The following is a 25,763-nucleotide window of genomic DNA, read 5'->3' on the forward strand; positions in this document are numbered from 1 at the left end:
TGGATCTTGTTTATTTTTTACTATGACAATTATATTTAGAAATTAGAAAACCAGCATAAAGTATTAGTTTGATAATATATATTACCAACCTAAAAAATGTTAGTCTTGTAATACCTAAATGCTAGCAAGAACATCACATTGTCAGTAATGCAATACTTGCTTTCAAAAACGTGATCATCATTGTATATGGATTAATGGATGCATCCATTATTCAAACTAAAAATATTTTACAATGTTTCTATTGGCTACGTCAGTAGGCGGCGTTTGTAAAGCAGTAATTGATTATTAATTTCTTGATTATGTTATGCACTTTACAACAAATAATCTACTTAGTTATATTAAGTGTAAGGAGTTGGCTAGTTTTAATATATTCAGAACAATTTAATGGAATTTATTACACTTCCCTATTTCTTCTATGTCTTTTATAATGCATACTATGATTGCCATTATGGTAGGGCTTCTAGGTTTAATTCATGTAAAATAGGTTTATGATAATTAAACAAGTTTAGAAAAACGTAAAAATTCAGCTATTAAAGCCGATCTAATTAACAAATATGCGTTATTTGTTAAAGATTAAAATGGGAATATTTTTATACTAAATAGTGAAAATAACGCTTAATTTAGAAACTCTAAGTATATTGCTCTTAAAAAATAAGAATCACTAAAGTTACTGCAAACGTATAAGCCATTCAAAAAGTGATTTTTTGATATCTAAAAGTACTCATTTATTTATTATTTTTTATCATTATCTTTATTAATAATGCACCTTACACTTTTTGATATGTGTCTGTATTTTTATTTAAATATACATTTAAATTATTTCATCATAAAGAGTGCAAGATTATCTTTATTCCATGATTATTTATTGATAGTGGCATTAAAGAAATCTAGTATATACACAAAATTATATGCTGGCAAAAAAATCTTTAATTAGACTAATATCAAAGATTATAAAATATTATAACATTACAATAACAATAAGGTAAAATATTAGTTTAAACAATGAATGTTATTAAAATTTTACGTATTGCTATTTTTTTCATCTTAAAATAGCAAATTAGATTTAAATAAACTATTATTATTTACTTTAGCTACATCATTATAAATTACTGGTTCATATTATTATATTATAATTACAGTTTAGATAATATTAAATCAATTTACTTACCAGCTTGCTCATACATAATTTTTTAAACATCATTAATTTAAAGATGATATACTTTTATTTCCAAAATATATACTTCACATTTCTAAATAATATAATACCTATATTTCATATTTATCTTCCAAAAATGTAAGTACAACTTCCATCATCAATCGTCAATGAAAAAGACCCTAAAAATCTTAAATCCTAAATTTTGACACTCCTATAATCATTAGAAAATATAGATTATGAATTGTGTGGAATTGACAGAATTTCAAGGAATCAGTTAGTATAAATAGCAAAAATGACGCCAAAAAATGATATTTTATTGGCAGCAAATATTGTTAATTTAAAATAAGAGCTATAATCTATTAAAGCAGAGATTTAATAGAAGCTTAATTTATAAAGAAACGCAAGAAATAGTATTTAGGATATTGATGCTGAAATAAAGATGGCACGTGATAAAGCGGCTGTGGTTGTGAGCAAAAATATAAATCTAGAGTAGATATTTTAGGAATTTGGTATCGAAAGCTAAAATTCTATTCTAATTTAAATTTCTACATTGAATGAGCAAGAGAAAATTATCGATAAATAGATTTATATGATAAAAGGTAACTCGGAGAAATTTTTGGTTTAGTAGATAGAGGAATGGAACAAAATGAATTCTTTATAAAGCAAAATTCAAGGAGATGTTGATAAGGTGAAGTTAGATATTAAAAAACAGGAAACATGGTTGAGCTCTTTATAACATTAAGTAAGAATTTTAAGTAGGGTTAAGTGAGGAACTTTGTGATTTTATGTTTAACATGATAACTTGGAATAATTGTAGCTAGCGGAACTTAATTATTTCTGAGGTAGAAAGTAATTTGAAATAGTAATATGAATGTTTAGTAGCAAAATATATTAGGTTATTAGATTAAAGAAATAATTTGCCTAGACAATAGCTACTTTAGAGATAAAATAGGTATACTTTTGACATGTTATAACCATAATATAAATAAATAATTAAAGATTATTTATCATGTAGTTTTTTATAAATCATTTTACTGCTTAAAATAACAATATAAAAGTAACTCATTATATTGCTCTGCCCTATATATTGCCATTATTTCTAACATGAGCTGTTTTTAGACGTTATTTTTCACCCTCAATTAATTCTTTAACTAATTCATTATTCTTTCTACGAAGCAACTTTGCGTCTTTTATTTCTTATTTACGAGCTTTCCGTTCATCCTAATTCTCTTTCTTTCCTCTATAATGAGGTAAAACTACTGTAACTAGCTCTATGTTATTTTTATTAGAATCTGTTGATTACTCTGAAGCTTCCTTGTGTTCTATAATAGCACCAGTCTTCTTACTTACTACAATCATTTATTATGATTATACATATTTATTTGATAAAATTTTAGCCGTTTTCGTTCTATCTTCTAAAGTTATTATTTATTATTTAGGTTAAGATAGTTAGTTGTAATATTCTTTCCAATTGTCATCATTATCATTATATTTTTATATATAATCGTCTATGTCAGTTTTTAAAGCAACTGGAATATTAAGATCTGCTTATTATAATTGTGGTTTTTCATCTTCATAGATATCTTCTAAAAACTCTGAGTCTAAATCTTCATTAATCAACTCCTATGCTTACTCAATATTACCACAGCTATCACTTGCCTATTCAAAATCTTGTTTGAAAAATTGAATATTTTCTTCCATTTCTAATTATTCAGCTTAATCGAGTTGCTAAACTTATTATGTTTCTTTTTATTATAAAATTTCTTCTGCATCTTCTAAATCTGCATCTTCATAATTAATATTCCCAAATAATTAATTAAGTAAGAACTATTTCGACTTTTTATCAGCTGAAATAATTTTATTTTATGATTTTGGTAGATCAGATACAAATTCGTTATCTGTTGCAACTGGTCTCGTAAGATCTACTACAAAATTTTCGTCGTTTGATAGATAAGAATTTTCAGAAAATTCCATTTTAATTGATACTTCAATTGATGAGAGTTCTACTTCATAATTATGAGTAACTGCATCCGGTTTTTCTGGCTACTTCTCTTTTAATAATGACTACATAAATATTCTTTCATCTTCATCCATTGATTATGAGCATTCAAAATCAACAGCTTCATCTTATGAATTTTGTTCTGCTTAACAATCCTCATCATCATCCTTAGGAACAACACCTAACGGAATTACTCTATTCTATGTTATACCATGCTGAGGCACTTCTTCAAAAGCCTATTAAAGTACACCGTTATCGTCTGTAAAAGTAACATATCTATAGATCACTTTTTTAGGCTTGAAAATACGTTCTCGCTTCTTTCCCATTTAAATTAAAGTGGAATATAAAAAGAACATTTATTATATATTTTTAATCAATATTTTTTGAATATATCTTCCATTTACTTTGTTAGAGCTAAAAATATCCTTTATCGCACTTTCAGCTTTTCAATAAGGTTCTAGTCTAGTTTACCTTAAAATAAAAAACAATCAAACCAATATTGCATTAATTTACTTTTTATTATCATCTCAAGTTCAAACTCCATTTTATTACTAGTAAGTTTATCTATTTTTAGAATTTAATTAGATTTTTATCTACCAGAAAATAATACAGCGCTAGAAATTGACGATAGTTTATTAATAGGTACTGTCGATTTAACTTCTATAAAGATAGTCATCACTGCATAAAATTAACCGCAAGATAATCTTATAAGATGACTCTTGCCTTTTGAAAAACGCTCGAAGATACTAAATTTCACTTAATAAATTTATTAGCTTTATTGGTGTATTTATTATTCAGATTAAGGATTCACAACAGAAAAATCTGAAATTGATTGAGTATTTGTCTTTTATAGTTCAGTATTATGGAATTCTGGCAATTTAAAGATGAGATTTAATCCACTTAGCTTTAATATCGATTAGGGTTATGGAGCCAAAACTTTTTAGATATTAGGTTTAATCATATTTTAAATTGTTATTTCTGTAATTTATGCTGTAGGTTTTATTAAAAAAACAGACAACGGTTCATTTGAGTGTTGCTATAATGTTACATTATACATTTAATCTTCTACAACTTCCTTTTTGGGTTATATTCTCTACAAATTATCTTATATTTATTTCTCCAACTTTTTATTAGTTATATTCGCATTAAATTATACTTTATTCTATAAATTCACAGTATTGTCCATTACCATTATTTATATTAAATATCATATACTTATATATATTTTTATATTTTTCATTTTAAATGAGTTCTGTTTCATCATCTTCAGCATCTTTTGCAGATGAGGTATCAAATGATTTACTAGATAGAGAATTAGAAAAAAAGTATTTATAAGAAGATTTGGCATATGGTGGTTTAAATGATATTTAATTATCAGAATCATAAGAAAGCATCGTTGATGAAAATGTTGTTTAGTAAACTAGAAAAGAATTTTAAGCAACAACTAAATATACAAGTACAGCTACTTCTGGATACATAAATTAAGATATTGATGAGACTGTTTTAGAAGTTAAGAATAAATTAGAGCAGGACTTGATTATATTTACATAATAAGCGAAGGAAAAGAATATATTAGAGATAAAGAAAGATGCGATGTAGTAAAGAAAACAAATTAAAGCATAATTTATTGAGAAAATGTAACAGCCAGTAAAAATTGAGTCATCTTTAATTAATTAATCTTAAGAATTATAAGTAAATGATAAAACCTAAGTTTAACTGTTATAAGATGAAAATTTGATTATTATTGAAGATAAATAACCTCAAAAATAAAATGTAGTAGATTAATAATACAAATATGATGCCATAAGTACATCTCCTACTTTTGATAATACTATCATTTAACAATTAGATAAGTCAATTTTAGATACACCTATTAATTTATCATATGATAATCATTACAAAAAAATTGGTTCTGTTACATAAGGTAAGTTAGTTATGTTTTCTACGTTTTTTGAAACATGTAAAGATGAATCCCAAGCATTGGCATGGGGCAGAGTATTAGCATTTGATAATCAATCTGAGTTATAAGGAGGTTTTGATCCAAATAAAAGCTAAACATAGGATGCATGTGTTATGATCTCTGGAATAAAAAGAGTATAATACGTTCTTCCATCTTTGAAATTAGAAAATTTTAGTATAAATTCAGTTATTGATTGGAATGAGATTTATGATGTAAATATTAAATTTGATGATGAAAACTTTATCGATACTGTTGATCATTCATTGTATGACTAAGAAAAATTTAAAAAACTCGCATTATCTATTCAGAATTATTTAACAACTACTTACATGGTACAATAAGTAAAGATTGAACCTGTGTATAGATCTTATTGTTTTAATAATTTAACAATACCTAGAGAACCAAGATTATGGCTCAAAGTCACCTATTTAGCTAGTTATCCTGCAATTTAGGTTGAGTAATTTTTAAGTTAAACATAAAAATTATTTTTAACTGTATAATCAGGTACTGTTAAACCACTAGATTTATTTTTAGCATTAAATTAAATTAAAGCGGCATCCTGGATAGAATTTAAAGGATTTGACGTTAATAGTTATAAACAAAGAATTACAGAAATACAAACCTTAGAATCATAGAACAAAAGTTCTTTTAAATTTTAAATATAATAAAAAATAATTTTTTAGACATAAACATATCATGAATTTTAAATTGATCTTCAAGTTGGTGAAATAAAGACTGCTTTTTTACACACATAACATTCAATTCCACCCCCACATTTGTCTTGCTGTTATTTAAGTTTTAGGTATTCAAGTGAAAATTCAATTGAAGAACCTGTTATGGCAACTCTTACATTTTCATAATAAGTGTCTTTAAATCAAAATGTCCCAAACTAATAGTCAAATTCATAAACTTTTGTTATAGGTCGTAGAATCAAATCATTTAGACCCTTTAAAACAGGTTCTCTCTAAATGAGTTCAACTGAAATAGGTTTTGAAGATTCTGAAAAAAATAACATTATCAATATAAAGTTAATTGAATGTGAAAAAGAGATTGACTTATTTGCAATATTATTTAAACTTTTAGGCGAATTGAATCCTGATGTTATTGTTTGTCATTAACTTTATGGTTAATTTACTAATATTATGAAGCGAATTTGTAAAAATATCCCATGGCACATTATTTAGACTGAATTGATCAGATTTAGTTCTAAACTAACCAAAACTAATCTTTATTAAACCCAATTTAGTAATGATAAATCAGACTTCTAGTCGATCATTCGATCATTATTTTCAGGTAGATTAATAATCGACCTAGAAAAATAAATTAGAGAACTTACGCCAGATGACAAACAAACGACTGTAGAATATACACTTAATGTTCTTATCAATCAGGATTTAGTTATCACACCATCATTTTTCTTTATGGAGAAATATAAGGATACGGCTATTTTCAAGTAAGAATTCCTTCCTGAATTGATGCGAGAAAATTTTGCAGTAATTAAAATTTGCAAGGAGCTTAGTATTTTACCACTAACCTCTAAAATAGCGTAGCTTACTTATTTCTAGTGGAATAATGTCCTTAATTTAGGGCGTGCTAAGCGAGTCGAATTTCTGCTCCTATTAAATTTCCTCAAAACACCATTTATTATCCCTGATTTTCAACCAGTTGAAAATTCGTCCAACCAACCAAAATTTGCAGGTGGTTTCGTTCTAGACCCAATTCTAGGTCTTTATGATTCTGTGATTCTTGTACTCGATTTCAATTCTCTTTATCCTTCTATAATAAGGGAATATGATATATGCTTCACAACAGTTCCACCAAGTGTCTCGATGGATTCTTTTTTAGATGAAGTAGAAAATTTAAAGTAATTCAAATTTTCTTGTTAATTGCCTAAAATTATTGCCTAATTAGTTCTTCAGAGATAGGAAGTTAAGAAGTTAATTAAAGAAAAATAGGCGTAAATTCGTGGGTCTTCTAGCAATGAGAGGGCACACCTTGAACAACAAATGTAATAACTTGATATTTAGCAGCTAGCACTTAAACTTTGCGCGAACTCAATGTATGGATCATTGGGATACCAGATGGGTCGTTTTTATTGTCCTAAAGTTGCTGCATCAATTCCGTTCAAGGGGCGTCATGAGCTAACTAATGCAGTTATTGCAGCCAAAGAACTAGGTTACGAGGTAGTGTATGGTGATACTGATAGTATAATGGTTGATACTGGAATGCGTTTTTTGTAACTAAATAAATAGATACACGGTGAATAAAATGCATCAATAGTAGCTAGAACAGAGATAGAAAATTTGTACAAAAAAGTAGCAGGAATTGCATAGGCAATATCCAGCGCGGTTTCGACAGGAAAAAAATTCTTAGAGCTAGGTTTGGACTATATTTTTGTTAAGTAACTTTTACTTGCGAAAAAGAAATATGCAGCGCTCAAAATTAACTCAAATTAAGTTATTTAACTAGAGGTACGTGGGTTAGACATGGTGCGTCGTGACTGGTGTGATATTTCACGCGATTTTTCGCGAAAAATTTTGGAAATTTTGATGTGGTAGACGAAAAGTGAAGCGATAGAGAATGTGATGAGCTTCTGCGAATTTATCCGAAGTAGTTTTGCACAGAAACAGAGCCAAATAGGCATCCATTTGTTCAAAATGACAAAGAGTATTTCGAAGCCAATATCATAGTATGGATCGTAGGGTAACGATCTAGCACATGTCCATGTTGCTAAAATGATGATTAAACGTGGTAAAATTGTCAAACCAGGCCAAATTATTGAATATCTTGTGTTAAATCCATAGGTTTTACGTGAAAAATTCAAAACTGAGCCCACAAATTTTGCTTCATAATGTGTTCCATTTGAGGATGTCACTTAACATTTAAGTGGTTGTCATCCCACTTCAATTCTGGATATGGATTTTTACCTCACGGGATAGATTTTACCTCCACTTGTAAGACTCTGTGGTTTTATTCCAGATCTCTCATAATATTAGCTTGCAGCAGCACTTGGAATTGAAATTTAATAAGCAATTTAATAGCAGACTGATTCAAGAGTTTAGGTGGCACAAGACCTTAGAGATGTCTATAGCTAGCTATCACCGTTCGTATACGCATGTAAATGCGGCTCATACAGAGCGTGGCCAGAGTCCGAGGATGTATTTTCTGTGAATCTAGATGATCGTTCAAAAGCAGTGCGCGGATCACAAAAATCAGGATCCCTGCTTGATTTTGATGATTTTTTAATGGCTAAGTGCACAAAATGTGGAGCGAAAACAGATATAGATCAAGTATACCACAGTTTACTTATATAGTTTTAATATTTTAAAAAGACATTCTACAGCTCTATAATGGCCTGCTCGAACTAGAATTGTTCAAATTATATAGATTTTTCTTCTAAAATTTCAATTTAGAAAGGTAGTCTCGAATTCAAATCGAATTTCCCATAACAGTCTAATTTAGGTGCTAACTGCCTGGCAGGTGCATGTAGCGGAGAGATGAGTAGCGTATTCAGTATTTAGTAGTACCGGAACCAGTTGTAGTTCATTTCAGAACTCTTCAACCCAAACAACCCCTTCTATAAGAGCGATGTGGGATAGCTCTAGTAGGGTTATTCGGTTTTCTAGAGCATTCACAGTTTCGTTGAAATTTATTTAGATTAGCAAGATGTCATGTTTGTTGATGTCTAAGAAATGATAAACGGACTGAAGTGGGAGTGAGAGTGAGAGTTTTGGAATAAACAGTTTAAGATAGTTAGAAGGGTGATAATGTTTACAGTTGTAGTTAAAGAGTGAGGAAATTGATTAGTGTAAATGCTCAAATACCAATACTGTGTGCATTTTGTATAATATTCTAGTGTGTTTTATTTCAATAGTTAAATCAAAGCTGTTACAAATATATATACATTATTGATACGAATGCATGGGCTGTTTCCAAGCTTTAGGCTAAGGCAGGTAAATGAAAAAAAATAGTATGAATAATCAATTAGAATCTATGCACCAAAGATAAAATAAGTTCACTTTACAGCCCACAATCTTTCAAAGCTCAGACACACCCTAGCTGCGACACTAGCAGCACTTAGGGGATACTAAGAAATTGCAATTTTCTTGCTTACATAATCTGGATTTAAATGGCCGTGAGCAACAGCGCCTATAACGAAACAAATTGGAGTATTTGAGTTAAGGTCATTGCTATAATTTTCAAGTACATAATCTTAGAAATCAACCATTTCAGCATCTCTGGACAGCATGATAGTATCGATGTTGAGTGGAATATGTCGTGTAATAGGACCTTTTATCAGACGGAGTAGCACATCACCTGTATCAGCAGCTCTAATAATGTGCTTATGTAATAATTATACCATAAGACCAGCAAAACGCTTGTATGTGCGAGGAAATTTAATAGCGGGATTGATATAAATAATTTAATTAAGTTTAGTTCTAATAAAAATCTATAACAGACCTGCCTTATTAAGAGGGGAGTCTACAAGAGATAAAATCGTTTGATGCAAAATATCTGGTCTAGCTTCATCGGATTTTCTTTTATTCTTCGCCAAAATATCATGATGATCATCTGAATTGAGAAGCTGATATTTCTCTTTCACTTAAACCGTTTCTAAAAAAGCTTCCTCAAGAATAACAATAAGACGTGTTTATCTTTCGTTCTTTGTGAAGTCAGCTTTTATAATCTTATCTGGGTTAATTGGATCCATTATGAAATGGAAAATGAAAGTAAATAAATAATAGTATTATACCGTATATTAAAGAATGATCACAAAAATGCTGAAATAGGTAATGTAAATACTGTCTTTGAGTCTGCAATAGCCAAGAGGATCTAGTCATCCACATAGCAAATACTTTGAGGAATACCTGGTAAACCTACGCATGCCGTTGGAACACCAAATGAACTCATAACATATAAGAAACCAATGTTACTATCGCCATCTTCAGCTTTACATACCGATTCAGTAACTACAAATAATGAATCTTATGGACCAGTGCACATATCAACAAGTCTGAAACTTCCATAAAATCCACTACAATATAGAGTTGGCTCATAACCAGGACGAAGGCATTTGATAACATTTTCTCCGTTAACTGCCATTAAGACAGATTAATGAGCAACACAAAGTGATGTGATACCAGGTTAATCAGCGACTTTTTGTAGCAAACCTTCTGATGAAAAAGAGTAAAGACCAGTCTGATCAGAGAAATATACATACCCGTTAAGGTTTACAATTGCTAATGGAAAATGTATTCCAGAATCCTATTCCATTAGTCCATTAACAGTAGCATCTCTTACAACTAGAACATTATTCCATGAAACGTCAGTGATGATTGTCTATTAACGATCTACGACAGTTATATCTGTAGGTTATCCTCCAGTTGATATGAAAGGGATTGTAGTTTCAGTTGCAAGGGAGTATTCTTAAACAATCCCATTCATTCCTAAAATTAATATTGAATTATTATCTGTTGGTTATGGTCGGATACGAAACGGTTAAACAGTTGTTTAAAAGCTTTCTGCCCATGTGATTGTAGGATGTGTAATTGGATCTTAGGTGAATGGGTTCATGCGGAATTTTAAAGTGTAAGTAATAATTTATTTATATATATTGGTTATTAAATTAAATTAATGTAAGATTAGTAAATTCTTAAAAATACATATAAAGTTATTAAAAAAATTGGGGCAGGATCATATGGTGAAGTATTCTTAGTTGAAAATCTAATAAATTAATAATAACAAGTAATTAAAAAATCATCAATTGATAAAATATCAAACTTTAAAGAAGCCGAGTATTTATTATCTTTCGATCATCCTAATATTGTTAAAGCATATGATGTATTCGTAGAACATAATGAAGTCTGTATTGTTATGAAGTTTTATGAAAATGGTACAGTATTATCATAAATATAACATAAGCAAAATCTAGATAAAATGTATATAAAATGGGCCGCTTAGCTTATATCTGCTATTAATTATATACATAGTAAAAATATGTTACATCGAGATATAAAATTGGAAAATCTATTTTTGGATGAAAATTTTAACTTAGTTGTTGGAGATTTTGGTGTTTCTAAAGATCTAAATGCATCACTTGCTAAAACATTTATAGGAACACCATAACACATGAGCCCCGAAATATTTGATAATTTACCTTATTCTTTCGCTAGTGATGTTTGGGCCATAGGATGTGCCCTTTATCATATGGTAGAAAAGCGCTTCCCATTTACTGGGGGATTACCAAAAATAATGTAAGCTGTTGAAAAAGTTGAATACTAATAAATGAAATATATTACTGATTTGAGAATTGTAGACTTAGTTCATAGAATGATTATGCATAACCCTGAAAGTAGAATCACAACACATTAAGCCGGACAATTATTAAATGAAATATTTACAGAATATTCTATTCCATTAACAATAGATCTTGAGTAAGAAAAACCAAAAGAATCATTTAAAGAAACTGTAGTTACAACGAATGAAAATTAAATAATATAATAATTGAAACAGTTAAAGGAATCAGAGAAAAATAATCCAATAGTATAAAAATTATTATCCACCTTGATTAAACAAGTTAGTAATGAAGATATTGCGTATAATATGATACTATCTTATTTATTTGTCATGAAATAAGTTGAATTAAAAGAAATATGTAATTTGGTCCAAGTTGATGTTAATAAACTAGTTTTGCCGAAATTGGATTGGAACTATGACCCATATGGTACTTATTTATCTGTATAAACGTTTTTTGAAACTTTATTTTTTGAAATGACAAATCATTAGAATGTAGAATTTTTACTCAAAATTGTGCGATAACTAGTAGTAATAAACACAATTAACTGAAAATAATTTATTTCATTCTTCATAACATCGTAAATTTTAATATATTATATTCTATTCTATCCAAAACGCTGATATTCCATTTAGAAAAATCAAAAATGAAATCCCTAAAAACACACAAATTAATACATTTTATAAAACTGTAAACTCGTTTCCTCCACCTTAATGCAAGGTAATAAATAACTATGTGTCATTTTAAATTAATGATATATAGTCTAAAACCGGAACTGTATTAACGATAGATATTTTTGCAGCATATCGACCATTTACTAGTCCTCCAAAATCTATAGTGAATTTTTTCTTTTAAATAAAGAAAGATGATATTTCAATATTTTAATTTCCAGATAACTATAGGATATTTGGAGTAATTTTAAACGAGAATTATGTTGTTAACAATATTATGTACACTATATATGAAAATATAATAGAAATGCACAAACAAAACAAGAATAGGATCTTTTTTACTACTTTTGCTGGGTTTTTCCCGGCAACATTTCTTTTTAAGAAAGTTCTATGTAGTACAGACATTATATAAATTTAAATTTAAGTTATTGAAAAATATATAATATATTAAGATTAATGCTTGTTTCTGAATTGTATTTACTTAATAAAATATTAATATTTTATCATTCCTCATTAGAAATATTTTATTCGCGAATAAGTTTAATTTAGCTATCAAATGCTTATAAAGAATGTATTATTTAATACCTTCTTATTACATAACTGAGTTATTATTAAAGATAATGTATGTAAGATTTTTATTAAAATATGAGTGTAAGAAAAATATTTAATAATATATATTACTCTTGAGTAATAATGGTATAGCTTATTGCATATCTTAGTTAGTGATAAAATATACAGATTTAAATTCAATGATAAATAATAATAACATAATAAGTAGTTTAACTTGTGATATAATTTTTCTGGAATAGTTTGATTATCAACTAGATATATTCTAAAAAAAACTATTCCTAATTATTTGAATTAATATACTATTTTGGATCTATTTTATCCAGTTTAGTATAATAGTAACTTAACGCATGGAATTATACTGCTTATGGAATAAATGTAGAATAATAAGCTATTAAAATGTATATTTATATAATTCCTTAATATTACTGGTGAACTAAAGATATTAAACCCGTATAAGGTAGTATTATCGTATATTTATTTCATACTATCTGGTTTAGAAATAACTCTCAGATAAAATCTTTAATAGTTATAATCTTATATCACTAGTGTTATGTCCCTTTCCATGAAACTACATATTTAGTATATATAACAGCAATTAATAAATTATACCATAGATAAATATTTCCGTCAGTCTAATCCGCCAAATTAATTCAAAAATGCAAAATCTTCGTATTCTTAAGCTTAAAATTTCCATTAATTATCAACTTTTTCAACATATTCTGCTTCAATTCCTGTACACTAACACGCATACCCTAAAATTTAAAGATCGTTATTAATTTCTATCATTTAATCATCTACTTAATTACCACATAAAAAACGTGTTAAATTTCCTATTCTCATATCAGTTTTATCACAAATACTATTGATCGCAAAAATTGTAAACTTAGAGTTTTATTTATCTTTAGGACATAATATATCATTCCTCTTTATAAAACTAAAACCGAATTTTGCTACATTAATTGCGAAATTTTCATAATTCAAATCAATGAGTTTAACTTTAAATAATGCTAATGCGGTCAGTATAGTTACTTTATTTAAGATTTTACACTGCTGAATATCTGCTATATAAGTTTTTATAACCTATTTCATATCTAACTGTTAGCTATAAATAGTATAGTATAAACGAGAGATAAATGTTAACGAACCAAAATTGGTGTATTTTTGTATAGTTATGAAGAAGTCAGGCGCATGTAAAGTAATAAATTCGGAACGTTTTGATGGAGTATATCCATTAGTAGTATGCTGAATCTCATTGGAGTCCTCATAGGAAGCTTTTACAAGCGCATAATAGGCATTGAAGAACTTTAATGTTTCTTATTCAAAAGTTTCGTCAGAGATGTCGCTAGGAAGAACAATTAACTAGGCCATAATTTGATTAAAGTCTTCATATTTAACCTAGAAACGAGTTTTCTTAATAATTGGCTCTACGAATTCTTATTTTTTATTATATCGTTTGTTGATTTTCTTCTTCTTCATATATTGCAATTCAAACTTAAGCTACTCTTCTGCTAATATTTCAGCATCCTTTAAAACTACTTATTCCTATGTTTATTCAGCGTTAAGAAGGAAATAAGTCTAGATCTCTTTGATTCTTCTATTAATATATTCTAATTAATGGGTTCTTTTCTAAACAAAATGATTTTTAATATTAACTATTGCTGGTTCAAAAAAATTAGTGTTAATTTGCTAAATACCATTATAATCAATTAGACTAAAATATTAGATATTTATGAAAATAAGTTAGTACAATAGATCGAGTTTATTATAATAGTTATCTTTCCCGTTAAAAGTGGCAAAGTCAAAAGATTTCTCTTTTTTCATCTTATTTAGGATTGAGCATATTACTTTACCTAACTGAACACTTGATATGATTCTTACCTCAAATAATTTCGAAACAATAATACATTTATATGAAGCATTACTTCTAGACTTTTCTATACTGCCAAGCATTTAATCAGAAAGTAACTAATTCTCGTCTATTGATCTAAATTTTTCAACAGAAATATTACTTTATTGATAATATACTTCAATATTATTAAAATATAGTATAATCATTAAATGTGCAACATGTTATGGATTTGCTTCTCTCACAACTAATTAATTAACTAATAATGTAAAAACATAATCTATATCTTTTTATTAATTCTTTAACTACTAGTGCGTGTAATCTACTAATGTTTCAATATCATCTAAAGAAGATGCTTAAATAAATAAATCGTAAAAATAATATTATAAGTCTGTTCTAGACTAAATAAATTCTAAATCTCTTCCAGCAGGAGAAACATTAGTTCGAATATGATGAAAAACATTATCTGGGATTTCAAAACTAAGTTCAGCCTTACTGGCATTTGATGATTACAACTCATGATGGCATGAAAAATTAGCATCAACATTTAATTTAAGTACTGATAATGGATTCATACCAAAATACTTATTACCTAACGCAATCTCTTCATTTGGACTTAAAATCATATGGAAATTAATAGCTTTATCATAATATGATTTTTCTAAAAAATCGTTGACAACAGGAAGGAATGAGCCGCCAAACTTAACTAAGTTTAGTAATGTATTTTTCTTAGTTGGATTTTTTTCCCGTTGTGCAAGTTATTATTATTTGTCAAAAACGGTTGATAACTATTTAAATGTATTAAAAACATAATTGAATGTGGTTGAATAATCTTTCAAATGAGCAATTTAAGTATCGTTTATAGGATTAATACTAATTTTACCGTTGATTATATTAAAAAGTTTGTCCTCGTTAAGATTGCTTAAAAGACCTTATAGGTGTTGATTAAAAAGTAATATTATGATATCTCCTGAAGTTATAAAGAATTGAGTCAAATCAATAAATTATAAGCTTTCAGAGGTTATCTCGTTCAAAGTTTCAATCTTTTTAGACACGTCATTTATATTTTTAACGAAATGTTAAAATGCCAATTTTAATAAATTAAGTTTTGAATCGATCCCAACTTCAGATAAGCCTATAATAAATTTAAAAAGTTATAGACGAGTAGTTAAATTTAATTAAGAACATTCTTAAATTGATATTGACATTTTATCAATTGTATCTTTTGTTGCTTTGATTAAATGTTTATGGAATTTATCTTAGCAAAAGCAACAACTTTTTAATAACTCAAGTGTCTCATCTAAGTCATTATAATTTAATACTAAAACAGCTTAAATGATATCATCTCCAAATGAACCAATTTTTTATTTTTAAAAACTTTGAATTGGAAGACCTGATTTAATGTTTTTGACAATAGTTAATAACTATTTCTTGTTCTATTCAGGTAGAGTTCTGCAGTCATCTTCGTCAAAATCCTCTAAGTCTTCAATAAATTATTATCTAAGATTCATACAAGAAGTGAAAAGGAAAGAATATTTATATTCTTATATATTAAAATAATCAACCTCTAGTATTCCATTTCACAAGATGTCGTCTATGATTTAAACGCTTTGGCCCACTGAAGAAATACGTACTGCGTTTGCTTTATTTATATCTGTAAAATTAGGTATTATATTGCTATAATCACTATATAATAAAAATAAAGTTAAACATTTGTAAGTGAATCATGATCGCTTAGCTAAGGCAAAATTGTAGATGGAAAATTCAACTAATGATAAAGAGGTATCTATATTAAGAGCATATATTAGGCTTCAGGAAGAGAAGATTGTATGCAATGGTCATTCTTTATAAGAAATATAAAACAATCCTGCCTTAGGTTAAAAACAAATGGACCCTTTTAATATGATTGTTGGCTTTGGGTCTATGCAGCTTATGAAAGTCGTTATGAAAGATCGCTCAGACGTCATATTAGTTTTGCCATTTAAAGTTAGCTCACCTGTTGATTAGCTTATTCATATTGGGATGAAGGGAACTTATGAGAACAACGAGGTCGGTCGCATGTTTTTAAACTTTACTTTAGGTTTTGTTATTAACAAAATTATCAAGAAAATATTGTTTGGCCATCAAGTTAAAATACCTATTTCTAGAACAATGGAGATATAATAGTTGAAAACACAGGCTCCATAGGCTATTGAGCTTATCAAGTTGGGTGATTTTAATCACTTTGTAGAAGTATATCCAGACATTAATGAAGCTACATAGCCTAATTATGAAGATACTATGTGATCACTTTTATTACTATTATAAATTATGAATATTATCTTATAGTTCACTGTATATTACTTTATATAGATAGTTGTGAATCTTATTCAAACTAAAACCCTTCATCTTTTACACTTTTTAACATCAGCCGTAAACCTTGCATATCTCGTGATATTTTACTCAATTTTTTTGCTATTAAAAGACCAGGTTCTGAAGACAACTATTAGCGAAAAACATCTTGAAATGAACATTTTTACTAAGTTGGGAACTCAGAGAAAATAATTTCGTTTAAAGAAAATTCGCCCAGCGGAAAAGTCTGCAGACAATAAATTCTAGCTTAAAGGATTGTCTTTTCAAGAGTTATTTCATGGTGGTCAGTATATTGCGTTAAAAACTAAGGATGTTCTAATAATTAAACTTCATAAATAACAGGAAGTTTAGTAGTTAACTGTTAAATTATATCAAACGTTTCTATATGAATTTGGTAAACACCATTATTCTAAAATTTTAATGTATATACGAACGGAGAATGATTCAAAGTGATATTGTAAATTTTAACATATTTATTAACACTCACTGTTTCAACGTTCATTTTTTAATATACATTATAATATAAATTCATATTACTTCATCTAATTACTGCTAAATATAACTACTAGGCCGAACACCAAAGAATTAAATAGGTTGAATTCTCTCAAAATTCTGCTCAACTTCTATTTACTAGGGTTTACCAACTTCAAGTTTTTAGTATTTTCTAGCGATTTGCATAACTGAATCTACCAAATCTGTATTTTAATCGTTCATAAAACTTTTGTAAATGCTATCATTTTATACTTCCAAAGAGCTTAATTGTAAACTTGGTGGTGGAACAGATTTTTTAATTAGCAGTTCTGGGGTGCGCTGTGCAAAAACGATAGACTTCTCGCTGAATTTTAGATGTTTTTATTCTTAGGGTTACCCTGGCACTAAATTAAATATGATACTTGGTGAGGATGCTCGATTGGTAACTTAGACTTCGCACTAAGAACCAATATTAGCAACAAAAATATCATCAGTTTATCCTCCAATATTTTTCAAAATTTCGATTTGTTCATCTGTCTAAATACTTTAGTCTTTACTAGCCATCTTAGGTCGATACACCTAATTTATTTCTTTAATTTTTTTCTATATTTTCATCAATTTTAAGTTTAAAAATTCAATAGATTCATCAATTTCCTATGTGAAATCTGATTGATCCTTGCCAAATAAATTAAGTTCTAATTTACATTCGCTTAAAGCGTTTATTAAATTCTAATTTAATTAATATGCAGAGATCTGTTCCCCTTTTAACTCTTTAATTTCCTCATCTTGTTCATTAATTACCTATGTTAAATTAGAGACTTCCGTCTCTTTAATTTAAAGTTTTTATTAAAGCAAAATAATTTGCTTATGCAACTCTGAATCGTCTTTTTAATATTAAGTTTATGATTTCTATAGCATATTTTTGTCATAAATTGCTTAAAACAGCGATCGTTTAATAAGTCCAAAATTATGGATTTATTATGGATTTGGGAAACCAACCGAAAATTTCGAGTTAAGTTGTTCTTCATAAATTTTAATTAAATCCTCATATGCTTTATGTGAGGATTCATTGCTAAGTGGACGGTTACTTAAATTTTGAGCTTACATTATAGTATTTGATGATCTTTTTTTTGAGGATAAAATAACTTCTTATGTATTCTGAGGAGATGCAATGAGAGCAGTCTACTTAAAATCAGGTTTATGTTCGTAACCATGTGGTTGTATTTTTACCTAATTTTATATAGTAGAGATAATAAAAGGATTACCCTTAACTTCTATTACTTAGGCAGCACTGTCATACACTGATTGGATATCTTCTTTATCATTAATAAGGTTATTTTCTAAATCAATAACTTCTATTGAGCTAGGAAACTAACTTGTTACTTATTTAATCTGATTATTTTTAGCTGCAAAAACACGTAGCTTGGGAAATGGAAGTAGGCAGACAATATTGGTTAAATTATTAAATGATACATCTATTAATTATAGTTATAAAATTGGTGTTAGGTTATTAAGCTGAATAAGTTTGTTGTTGTTGAGTAAAAGATTAGTTATCATAAGTTTTCGAGATGATAATGGAGATAGATTATTAAGAAGTGTAATATTTAAATTTGAAAAATCAATTGTGTGTGTTTCATCAGCATTATGTATTTATTCTAAGACTAGATTTTGAGATAACATTTTTATATTAATTATCTAATTATATAAAATATATAATAATAATAAAATATTTTAATTAAAAAATTATTAATACTTCATTGTTGGCTAGTTTAAATTAAATCGTCGCTGGATATCAATAGACGTTTGTTATTAGTTATTTCAATGGTTTCTATTTATTCTAAAATAATGATAAAGTCATAATAATCTTTTTCTTATATCTAGGAAATATTATCGATATAACATGCTTCAATACTAAGTTAAATTCGATTAATATCTTTCTAACATGCTACATCAACGAGCATCTTTAGATTCGAATAATTATTAGATAAACTATCTTATAGTTCCTTACATAACTCACTAATCTTAAGAAGCTCTATGACCAGAGCATTTTTAGTTTAGTTTGTAGAAGGTTTCTTGAGATATGCGTTATAGATTTGGTTTCTTGAAAATATTATTTATTTACTATACTAATTAAATTGAAATGTCTAGTTTTTAATAATCTGCTTTATTTCTGATAGATTTATATGAGGAGACACGGTTGAAAGTAATAGTAATAACTCTTATTATGATTATATGAGTTTAAGCCTTAGTTAAGACATCAGTGTATAGTTAGATTCTATTTTGTATAATTCCTCGCGAATGGAGACTTACATTTACTAGGTTCGTAGAATCGATACAATACTTATATAGTGAAGAGGAAATTTTGAGTAGTGAAATAAAGTTAAACATTGATTATATTTGGTAGGTATAGAATTATGATATATATTCTTAAAATAAGTTATCCAAAATTCTGCTATATATACGTCACCAATACAAAATAATGAAAATATCACTGATATTTTTATAAAATATAAGCTAGAATAATATTATTCGTTAGAAGAAAGTTGTAGGAAATATTAAGTATGATAATAATATAATAATATATTATATTTAATATAAATTTATTTATTTTGCTAAAATGACTGAAATACACCCTAAGGTAAAAGTCGAAAGCGATAACACTTTTGCTTAACATGAAACTGCTATTAAATAGTAAATTGCATAAATAGCAAAAGATGCAGAATTATTGAAATCTCAGTAGCATCCATAATTAAAAGATTTGCTTGAAATACTAGATGTAGCACGATTAAAGCATTATGCAAATATTGATGTCAGATATTAACTCTCTATTGAGCATGCATAGTAAGCGTTAGAATTTACTAAAAATTAAATTGAATTAGATTACGCATAAGGAAGAGAGGATATTAAGGAGAAGCTTTTTAGTGATCTGAGAAAGAAGAAAAAGGATACAAAAGATGTTATTGATAGAATGTAGTCTAAATGTGGTGTAAGTTCGAACGAAATGAACTTATTTAATGATTTGAAGATTCCTAATAAGAAAAAGGAAAGAAAATCATTTAGAGGATCATATAATTTTAAGTTACCAGAGGCAGAAGCCAAATAAGATTTATAAATTATAAGAGCGCTTGCAGAAGAGTTAGATTAAGGCAAGAAGTGAAATAAGCAAGTATCATTTCTTCATACCGGAAAAACATGAGGTTATGCAATTCTTACAGCATTTCTAAAAGCCTGGAATGAGACTTAAACTGTACCAAATAAGGGCACAAAAGCATATTATAAATGGAATTAGGTTAGCCCACATACTTTTAACAAAGATTTCCAAAATTATAACTAATACATAACAAATAAGGATGACGATCATTGAGATCATATTATCTATAATTTTCATTCTCTCTAATTGCTTCTTAAAAGTGGAAACAAACATTGAACATGACCATGCTAATGGTACACCAGTTGCCCATAATATATAAAATGCTATCGGATTTGAAGAGGAATATTTAATTGATATCGAGCAAAACATAAATCCGAGAATGAGAAAACCAACAAAGCATAAATATCTAGCCCAGCCAGGCATACATTTACATATTGATTCATTAGGAATCTTATCTAATAACCCAACACCCATCTCAGCATCAATCATTTTCAAAATTAATATCTATTTTAATATAAAAATAATTAATTACGAGTGATTTATTTTTACGGCATTAGTAGTACTAATATTATATATTTATACAATTATAATTTTGTTAAATCAGTACTCTTTGTAAAATATGTAAATTATCATTCAACTACATTATTAAGATGTAAATAATAGTATATAGGACGCATAAATAGATGAGTATATAAATAATAAAAAAATTGAAAATGTACATCAGTAACCCACTTTTATAGTAATAACTATTATATATGATAACTTTTTATATAATCTATTTATATTTTAATGAAGCTCGATGAAATTTAACGCAGGAAATCTTTACACTAAGATACTGTAAATAACATTATATTACATAAGTCTGCTAAAAATACATAGATTGTTTCTTTTAAATCACTACTTACAGATGACGGTTATGAACCTGAAGATTGTTAAGAGAAAAAATAAAAATTATTAGTTTGGTACTCAGGACCGACTACACGCGTGGTGCGTCGTACGTTTGCAGATGCCGGATTTATTTCCGCACCAAAGGAATCTAGCGACTGGCACGTATGTTGGGGATCCCCAAAAGGAGTCTAATTTTATTCTACACTAGCACCAGGATAATACTGTAATTAAATTCCAGGATCAAATTCAATGGGTCGAAAGGATACATTAGCTACGTATATTCATGCATCAAAAATAAGATTTCCAGATTAGTATGACATTATACCAAAAACTTTCGTTTTACCATAACAAGCAGAAGAGATGCATGAATTCTTTATTTAGAATCCTAAATAATTTTTTATTTACAAACCGGCAATGGGAGCTCGAGGTAATGGAATTGAGTTGACTACAGGTGAAAGATCGGTTTCAGATAAAGAAACTGCAGCGGTAGTATAAGAATATCTTCGGAATCCATTAATTTTGAAAGGTTACAAATTTGATTTCCGAGTTTATGCTTGTGTAACCTCAATTGATCCTCTAATAGTTTACGTTTATGAAAATGGTATCGGCAGATTTGCCACTAGCAAATATCAAGATGCAACTGAGGAGAATCTTAACTAAACTACAATGCATTTAACAAATTTTTCTGTTAATTCAAAGAGCGATAAATTCGTTAACAAACCCATTACTAATCAAGAAGATTCCGACATTATTGATTTGGATATGAATTTTCCTTCAAAATGGATGCTTCCAGATTTGCTTGATTTCATTCAAAATAACAAGGATTTGCTCCCAAAAAAATTTGAAAATGCAGACGTGAAAACAATAATTCTTAATCAAATCTACGAAATTGTGCAAAAAACATTCATTTCTTGCGAATCTAGATTATATTCTTTTGCACATTAAGCTGGAACGGCAAATTCGTACCCTAGAAGAAATTTCGGGATGTATGGTTTTGATATGATTTTAGATGATGATTTGCATATGTTGTTGATTGAAGTGAACTCATCTCCTGCTACAGGAACATCAACCGAATTGGATGTTTTGCTCAAATTTCCACTTCTATCTGACCTTTTACACTTGATAGGAATGGAAATCGGGTAGGATTAAAATGGAAAAATTATTGTTCCAACACTATTTTATAATGAAGGAAAAAAGTAAAAATACTATGAATCTGAGACTAAAACTGTATAAAGCGAATTTCAACTAAAAGAATCAGAGCGAAAATTGAGTTTTGATAGTATTCAAGATATATAAAACATCGATTGGAGTAATTTGACTGATTTGGAGAGGAATTGCTTATTGCAAATAGCTGACGAACATACAAGAACTGGCGAATGGACGATGGTGTTACCAAGCGCAGCTGATGATTATTTGCAATTATTTGAAAATTAGCGTTATTTAAATGTTTTGTGCTAAAAGTTTTTAAAAGACGACATAGAAACGATCTAGATTTGGAAACCGTGACCTTATCCATACTATTGTATAATAATTATAAAATATTTATTCACTCCTCTAAAATCATGTTCAAAATTGATATTGATGGGAGCGTCAAATTCTCACCAAATAATGAAACATTTATTGTTGCAGAACACGGGACTATGAATGAGGATTTTGTAGTAACGTCAAGTGTAGAGTTATTCAAAATAGAATTAGAGTAAATATCTAAAGTCAAGTTAATTAGTATTCCTGGTTCACTAAAGTTTATAGACTGGTCTGATAATGATTCTGTAGCACTTGCTGCAGAGAATGGCTAAATATTTTTTACAGATTCTACCTTATCTACTTAGCATTAAGTTGAAGTTTGTGATGGTGAAATTACAGCAATTTCATATTCCTAACCCCATCCTCAAACGCTACTTGGTATTGGTACCTAGAAGGGAGAAGTTCTATTTTTCGAAGGTGACAAATTACTATATTCAACTAAGAATAAATCTGGTGAAAATCCACACAGATCCGAAATTACGTCAATTTCCTGGAATACAAGAGTACCTCGTGTTTGTGTTTCCAGTGATTAAGGTGGAAATATAATCGTTTGGGATTAGAAGAAAAAGGGAGCAATAGGCAATTTCTAAACAAACCAGAATATTATTTGGGCTGGGTTTAGTACCGTAGTAGCCACATGTGTTGTATGCGTATCAGTTTAGCGTTAGATTATTTTATGGGATATGAGAGTTAAAGGTGATGCTAATTGTGTTTATTAAATTTAATGTTAAAAATAAATTATTAAAGTAGATTTTTTAGAGGGTTATGAAGATAATTTATCGATTAAATATGTTGATGGATCATAAGCTGTGTTTAAAATTACAAATGGTGAGAAAATAGAGTTATTAGGAGAGTTGTAGTCTGGTGCTACAGAAATGTCTCTTTTTTATCCCAATATAGGTGCACTTATTAAGCCTTAAGAAATAGTTATTAAATTTATTTTCTAACATGCTAAAGATTTGAAGCCAGTTGTGTATAACCCTTTTATTTTAACTGAATTGCCTGAGGATGAACCTGAAACGTATGATTTTAATTAATATAGCATTACAGAAGAATAAGGTAATCAGGTGATATATATTAGAGGTTGCCCTAATTTAAAATAATTTAAATATATTAAAGATATGTAAGAAATTGTAACACTTGTTTAAGACTGTATAGATTCAAATATAGATTTACCAGATTTATCTTAATATTTTATTAACCATTTATCTAAAAACTAGGAGGAATTACTAGATCTTTACAAATTACCAGTTCCTAAAACAGAAAGAATAGATATTAAGCAAGTAGCAAAAGTGAAAAATGCAAAATCAGACCTAGATTTTTTTAACGAAGATGAAGCTAATAATTCATCAACACCAATTAATGATTTAGATGAACATAAATATTGTTAATAAGTTTTAGACTTCTTATATAATGGTGATATTCGTTCTGCAATTAATTATTTAGCAAACAATAACGAATTATCAACTGCATTTTATCTTGCCCTCTCCTGTAAGATTGATACTTAGGAAATTTAGAATATTTTTAGAGAGTAAAATTGCTAGTGGAATAAAGTTTTTAACATTGTCGATATAGTTAAAACTCCAAATAGCTTGGATGTCAATTAGTTTGACACTTAAAACTGGTAATAGTATGTAGTTTTAATTGAATAATACGATAATAAGAAACTGTAATCTTTCATCTAGAGAGTTCTTAATGAAAACACTTTATTAACACAATAGTAATCAATTGACTTGAATATTATAATTAACAACAGATAAACTGCTTATAATCTAATTCAAAACTAACAAGAGTTGAATTTCACATAATCTTTATAATTTGATATCATATCACAGTAGAATGGAATAATCGTTGATAGTTCTAAATATTTATAAATTATAGACTTATTGTTGTAATAGAACGAGGCAGGGCTGGCAAGTATACTTAAGACTAAACTAAATATTTAAGGCTAAGAATAGGTTAATATTTCTAAACCAGTTTAATAGCAGCGTGATAAACAAATTTAACCTACATTTGCACCATCACTTTAATTTATTTAGCCATAATATGGAGAATAACAAAAAATACAACAATCTTCTTAACTTTAATTCCCTTAGCTTTCTAATTCTGTACAACGCATACCACCGCCTATACTTCCTCAACAAACTGCATCTTCTTCATTCCCACAATCTTTGTTGCCACCGCCAGCTTAAAATTTTAATCCACCGTAGTAGTAAAATAATATTATTTTTGCAACAGACTTACTATAATAAGATACATTTTAACCTCAAGTATCGACCTTTTAACCATAGTAGACGATAGCACCAACATAAACTTAACTAATGCCTCCATAAGTATTCAATCCTTAATAATCTAGTTATTAGTAGCCGACTGGTACTGGCCCATCTTTAAATGCACCTCCACCACCATCAATTACTGGAATGCAAAGTGGTTAAATGCTATCAATTCCTACTACTACAGCGCCTAAATATGAATAAAAGTAAACTGCTATATAGTCTATTGACCTTGCTTTTACACCTCAAACAAATTTTGATAATATTAATACCAACGGATCTGATTTAGCAGCTAAAATTGTTAGACTATCTCTGTAATTTTAGTAAAAGGAACCACTTTCTTTCAATAAACATTGGACTAAACTTGCTGACTGTGCAATTTGGGTGAGCGATAACGAACTAAAGCCGTTGCTGAGCGACCTAGCTGTAGGAGTTTTAGGGGCTTATTTCGATCTACTAGAGCAAGGTAAGGGTGGAGATGCTTAGAAAGTAATTTAGAGCATGCTTAGAGACCATTCGAGAGATTACGAGGAGTCAATTAGTAGGTGGGCAGGAGCTTTCAGGTTCATGAGTAATGCGTTCAAGTGATGGAATATTTAGAGTTATT

General features: G+C 28.3%; 17 protein-coding genes across 17 annotated transcripts; 8 read left to right on the forward strand and 9 right to left on the reverse strand. All coding sequences in view use genetic code 6, as the record gives it.

Annotated features, from left to right (window-relative positions):
- Positions 1-22: 22 nt before the first annotated feature.
- SS50377_20251 (Palmitoyltransferase) lies at positions 23-700 on the forward strand (the record flags this gene model as incomplete). Its single annotated transcript, XM_067904196.1, has 1 exon — positions 23-700. The coding sequence occupies one exon, from the start codon at positions 23-25 to the stop codon at positions 698-700; it is 678 nt and encodes a 225-aa protein (XP_067767678.1).
- A 592-nt stretch (positions 701-1,292) lies between these two features.
- SS50377_20252 (uncharacterized protein) lies at positions 1,293-1,925 on the forward strand (the record flags this gene model as incomplete). Its single annotated transcript, XM_067904197.1, has 1 exon — positions 1,293-1,925. The coding sequence occupies one exon, from the start codon at positions 1,293-1,295 to the stop codon at positions 1,923-1,925; it is 633 nt and encodes a 210-aa protein (XP_067767679.1).
- Positions 1,926-2,218: 293 nt separating this feature from the next.
- On the reverse strand, positions 2,219-3,481 carry SS50377_20253 (uncharacterized protein; the record flags this gene model as incomplete). Its single annotated transcript, XM_067904198.1, has 1 exon — positions 2,219-3,481. One exon carries the CDS (start codon positions 3,479-3,481, stop codon positions 2,219-2,221), a length of 1,263 nt encoding a protein of 420 aa, XP_067767680.1.
- Positions 3,482-3,528: 47 nt separating this feature from the next.
- On the reverse strand, positions 3,529-4,347 carry SS50377_20254 (uncharacterized protein; the record flags this gene model as incomplete). Its single annotated transcript, XM_067904199.1, has 1 exon — positions 3,529-4,347. The coding sequence occupies one exon, from the start codon at positions 4,345-4,347 to the stop codon at positions 3,529-3,531; it is 819 nt and encodes a 272-aa protein (XP_067767681.1).
- A 53-nt stretch (positions 4,348-4,400) lies between these two features.
- On the forward strand, positions 4,401-8,834 carry SS50377_20255 (DNA polymerase; the record flags this gene model as incomplete). The annotated part of the gene is made up of 1 exon (XM_067904200.1): positions 4,401-8,834. One exon carries the CDS (start codon positions 4,401-4,403, stop codon positions 8,832-8,834), a length of 4,434 nt encoding a protein of 1,477 aa, XP_067767682.1.
- A 296-nt stretch (positions 8,835-9,130) lies between these two features.
- SS50377_20256 (putative Ribosome biogenesis protein NEP1) lies at positions 9,131-9,826 on the reverse strand (the record flags this gene model as incomplete). Its single annotated transcript, XM_067904201.1, has 1 exon — positions 9,131-9,826. The coding sequence occupies one exon, from the start codon at positions 9,824-9,826 to the stop codon at positions 9,131-9,133; it is 696 nt and encodes a 231-aa protein (XP_067767683.1).
- A 59-nt stretch (positions 9,827-9,885) lies between these two features.
- Positions 9,886-10,689, reverse strand: SS50377_20257 (uncharacterized protein; the record flags this gene model as incomplete). The annotated part of the gene is made up of 1 exon (XM_067904202.1): positions 9,886-10,689. The coding sequence occupies one exon, from the start codon at positions 10,687-10,689 to the stop codon at positions 9,886-9,888; it is 804 nt and encodes a 267-aa protein (XP_067767684.1).
- A 60-nt stretch (positions 10,690-10,749) lies between these two features.
- On the forward strand, positions 10,750-11,961 carry SS50377_20258 (Kinase, NEK; the record flags this gene model as incomplete). The annotated part of the gene is made up of 1 exon (XM_067904203.1): positions 10,750-11,961. The coding sequence occupies one exon, from the start codon at positions 10,750-10,752 to the stop codon at positions 11,959-11,961; it is 1,212 nt and encodes a 403-aa protein (XP_067767685.1).
- A 1,317-nt stretch (positions 11,962-13,278) lies between these two features.
- On the reverse strand, positions 13,279-16,008 carry SS50377_20259 (uncharacterized protein; the record flags this gene model as incomplete). The annotated part of the gene is made up of 1 exon (XM_067904204.1): positions 13,279-16,008. The coding sequence occupies one exon, from the start codon at positions 16,006-16,008 to the stop codon at positions 13,279-13,281; it is 2,730 nt and encodes a 909-aa protein (XP_067767686.1).
- Positions 16,009-16,084: 76 nt separating this feature from the next.
- On the forward strand, positions 16,085-16,783 carry SS50377_20260 (uncharacterized protein; the record flags this gene model as incomplete). Its single annotated transcript, XM_067904205.1, has 1 exon — positions 16,085-16,783. One exon carries the CDS (start codon positions 16,085-16,087, stop codon positions 16,781-16,783), a length of 699 nt encoding a protein of 232 aa, XP_067767687.1.
- A 43-nt stretch (positions 16,784-16,826) lies between these two features.
- Positions 16,827-17,351, reverse strand: SS50377_20261 (uncharacterized protein; the record flags this gene model as incomplete). Its single annotated transcript, XM_067904206.1, has 1 exon — positions 16,827-17,351. One exon carries the CDS (start codon positions 17,349-17,351, stop codon positions 16,827-16,829), a length of 525 nt encoding a protein of 174 aa, XP_067767688.1.
- Positions 17,352-17,377: 26 nt separating this feature from the next.
- Positions 17,378-19,000, reverse strand: SS50377_20262 (uncharacterized protein; the record flags this gene model as incomplete). The annotated part of the gene is made up of 1 exon (XM_067904207.1): positions 17,378-19,000. One exon carries the CDS (start codon positions 18,998-19,000, stop codon positions 17,378-17,380), a length of 1,623 nt encoding a protein of 540 aa, XP_067767689.1.
- A 74-nt stretch (positions 19,001-19,074) lies between these two features.
- SS50377_20263 (uncharacterized protein) lies at positions 19,075-19,632 on the reverse strand (the record flags this gene model as incomplete). Its single annotated transcript, XM_067904208.1, has 1 exon — positions 19,075-19,632. One exon carries the CDS (start codon positions 19,630-19,632, stop codon positions 19,075-19,077), a length of 558 nt encoding a protein of 185 aa, XP_067767690.1.
- Positions 19,633-19,937: 305 nt separating this feature from the next.
- Positions 19,938-20,477, forward strand: SS50377_20264 (uncharacterized protein; the record flags this gene model as incomplete). The annotated part of the gene is made up of 1 exon (XM_067904209.1): positions 19,938-20,477. One exon carries the CDS (start codon positions 19,938-19,940, stop codon positions 20,475-20,477), a length of 540 nt encoding a protein of 179 aa, XP_067767691.1.
- A 12-nt stretch (positions 20,478-20,489) lies between these two features.
- Positions 20,490-20,960, reverse strand: SS50377_20265 (Vesicle transport protein; the record flags this gene model as incomplete). Its single annotated transcript, XM_067904210.1, has 1 exon — positions 20,490-20,960. The coding sequence occupies one exon, from the start codon at positions 20,958-20,960 to the stop codon at positions 20,490-20,492; it is 471 nt and encodes a 156-aa protein (XP_067767692.1).
- Positions 20,961-21,260: 300 nt separating this feature from the next.
- Positions 21,261-22,865, forward strand: SS50377_20266 (Tubulin tyrosine ligase; the record flags this gene model as incomplete). The annotated part of the gene is made up of 1 exon (XM_067904211.1): positions 21,261-22,865. One exon carries the CDS (start codon positions 21,261-21,263, stop codon positions 22,863-22,865), a length of 1,605 nt encoding a protein of 534 aa, XP_067767693.1.
- Positions 22,866-22,921: 56 nt separating this feature from the next.
- Positions 22,922-25,744, forward strand: SS50377_20267 (Sec31; the record flags this gene model as incomplete). Its single annotated transcript, XM_067904212.1, has 1 exon — positions 22,922-25,744. One exon carries the CDS (start codon positions 22,922-22,924, stop codon positions 25,742-25,744), a length of 2,823 nt encoding a protein of 940 aa, XP_067767694.1.
- Between the last annotated feature and the right edge of the window lie 19 nt (positions 25,745-25,763).

The sequence above is a fragment of the Spironucleus salmonicida genome, chromosome 1 (genome assembly GCF_000497125.1).
Source record: "Spironucleus salmonicida strain ATCC 50377 chromosome 1, whole genome shotgun sequence".
Lineage (NCBI taxonomy): Eukaryota > Fornicata > Diplomonadida > Hexamitidae > Spironucleus > Spironucleus salmonicida.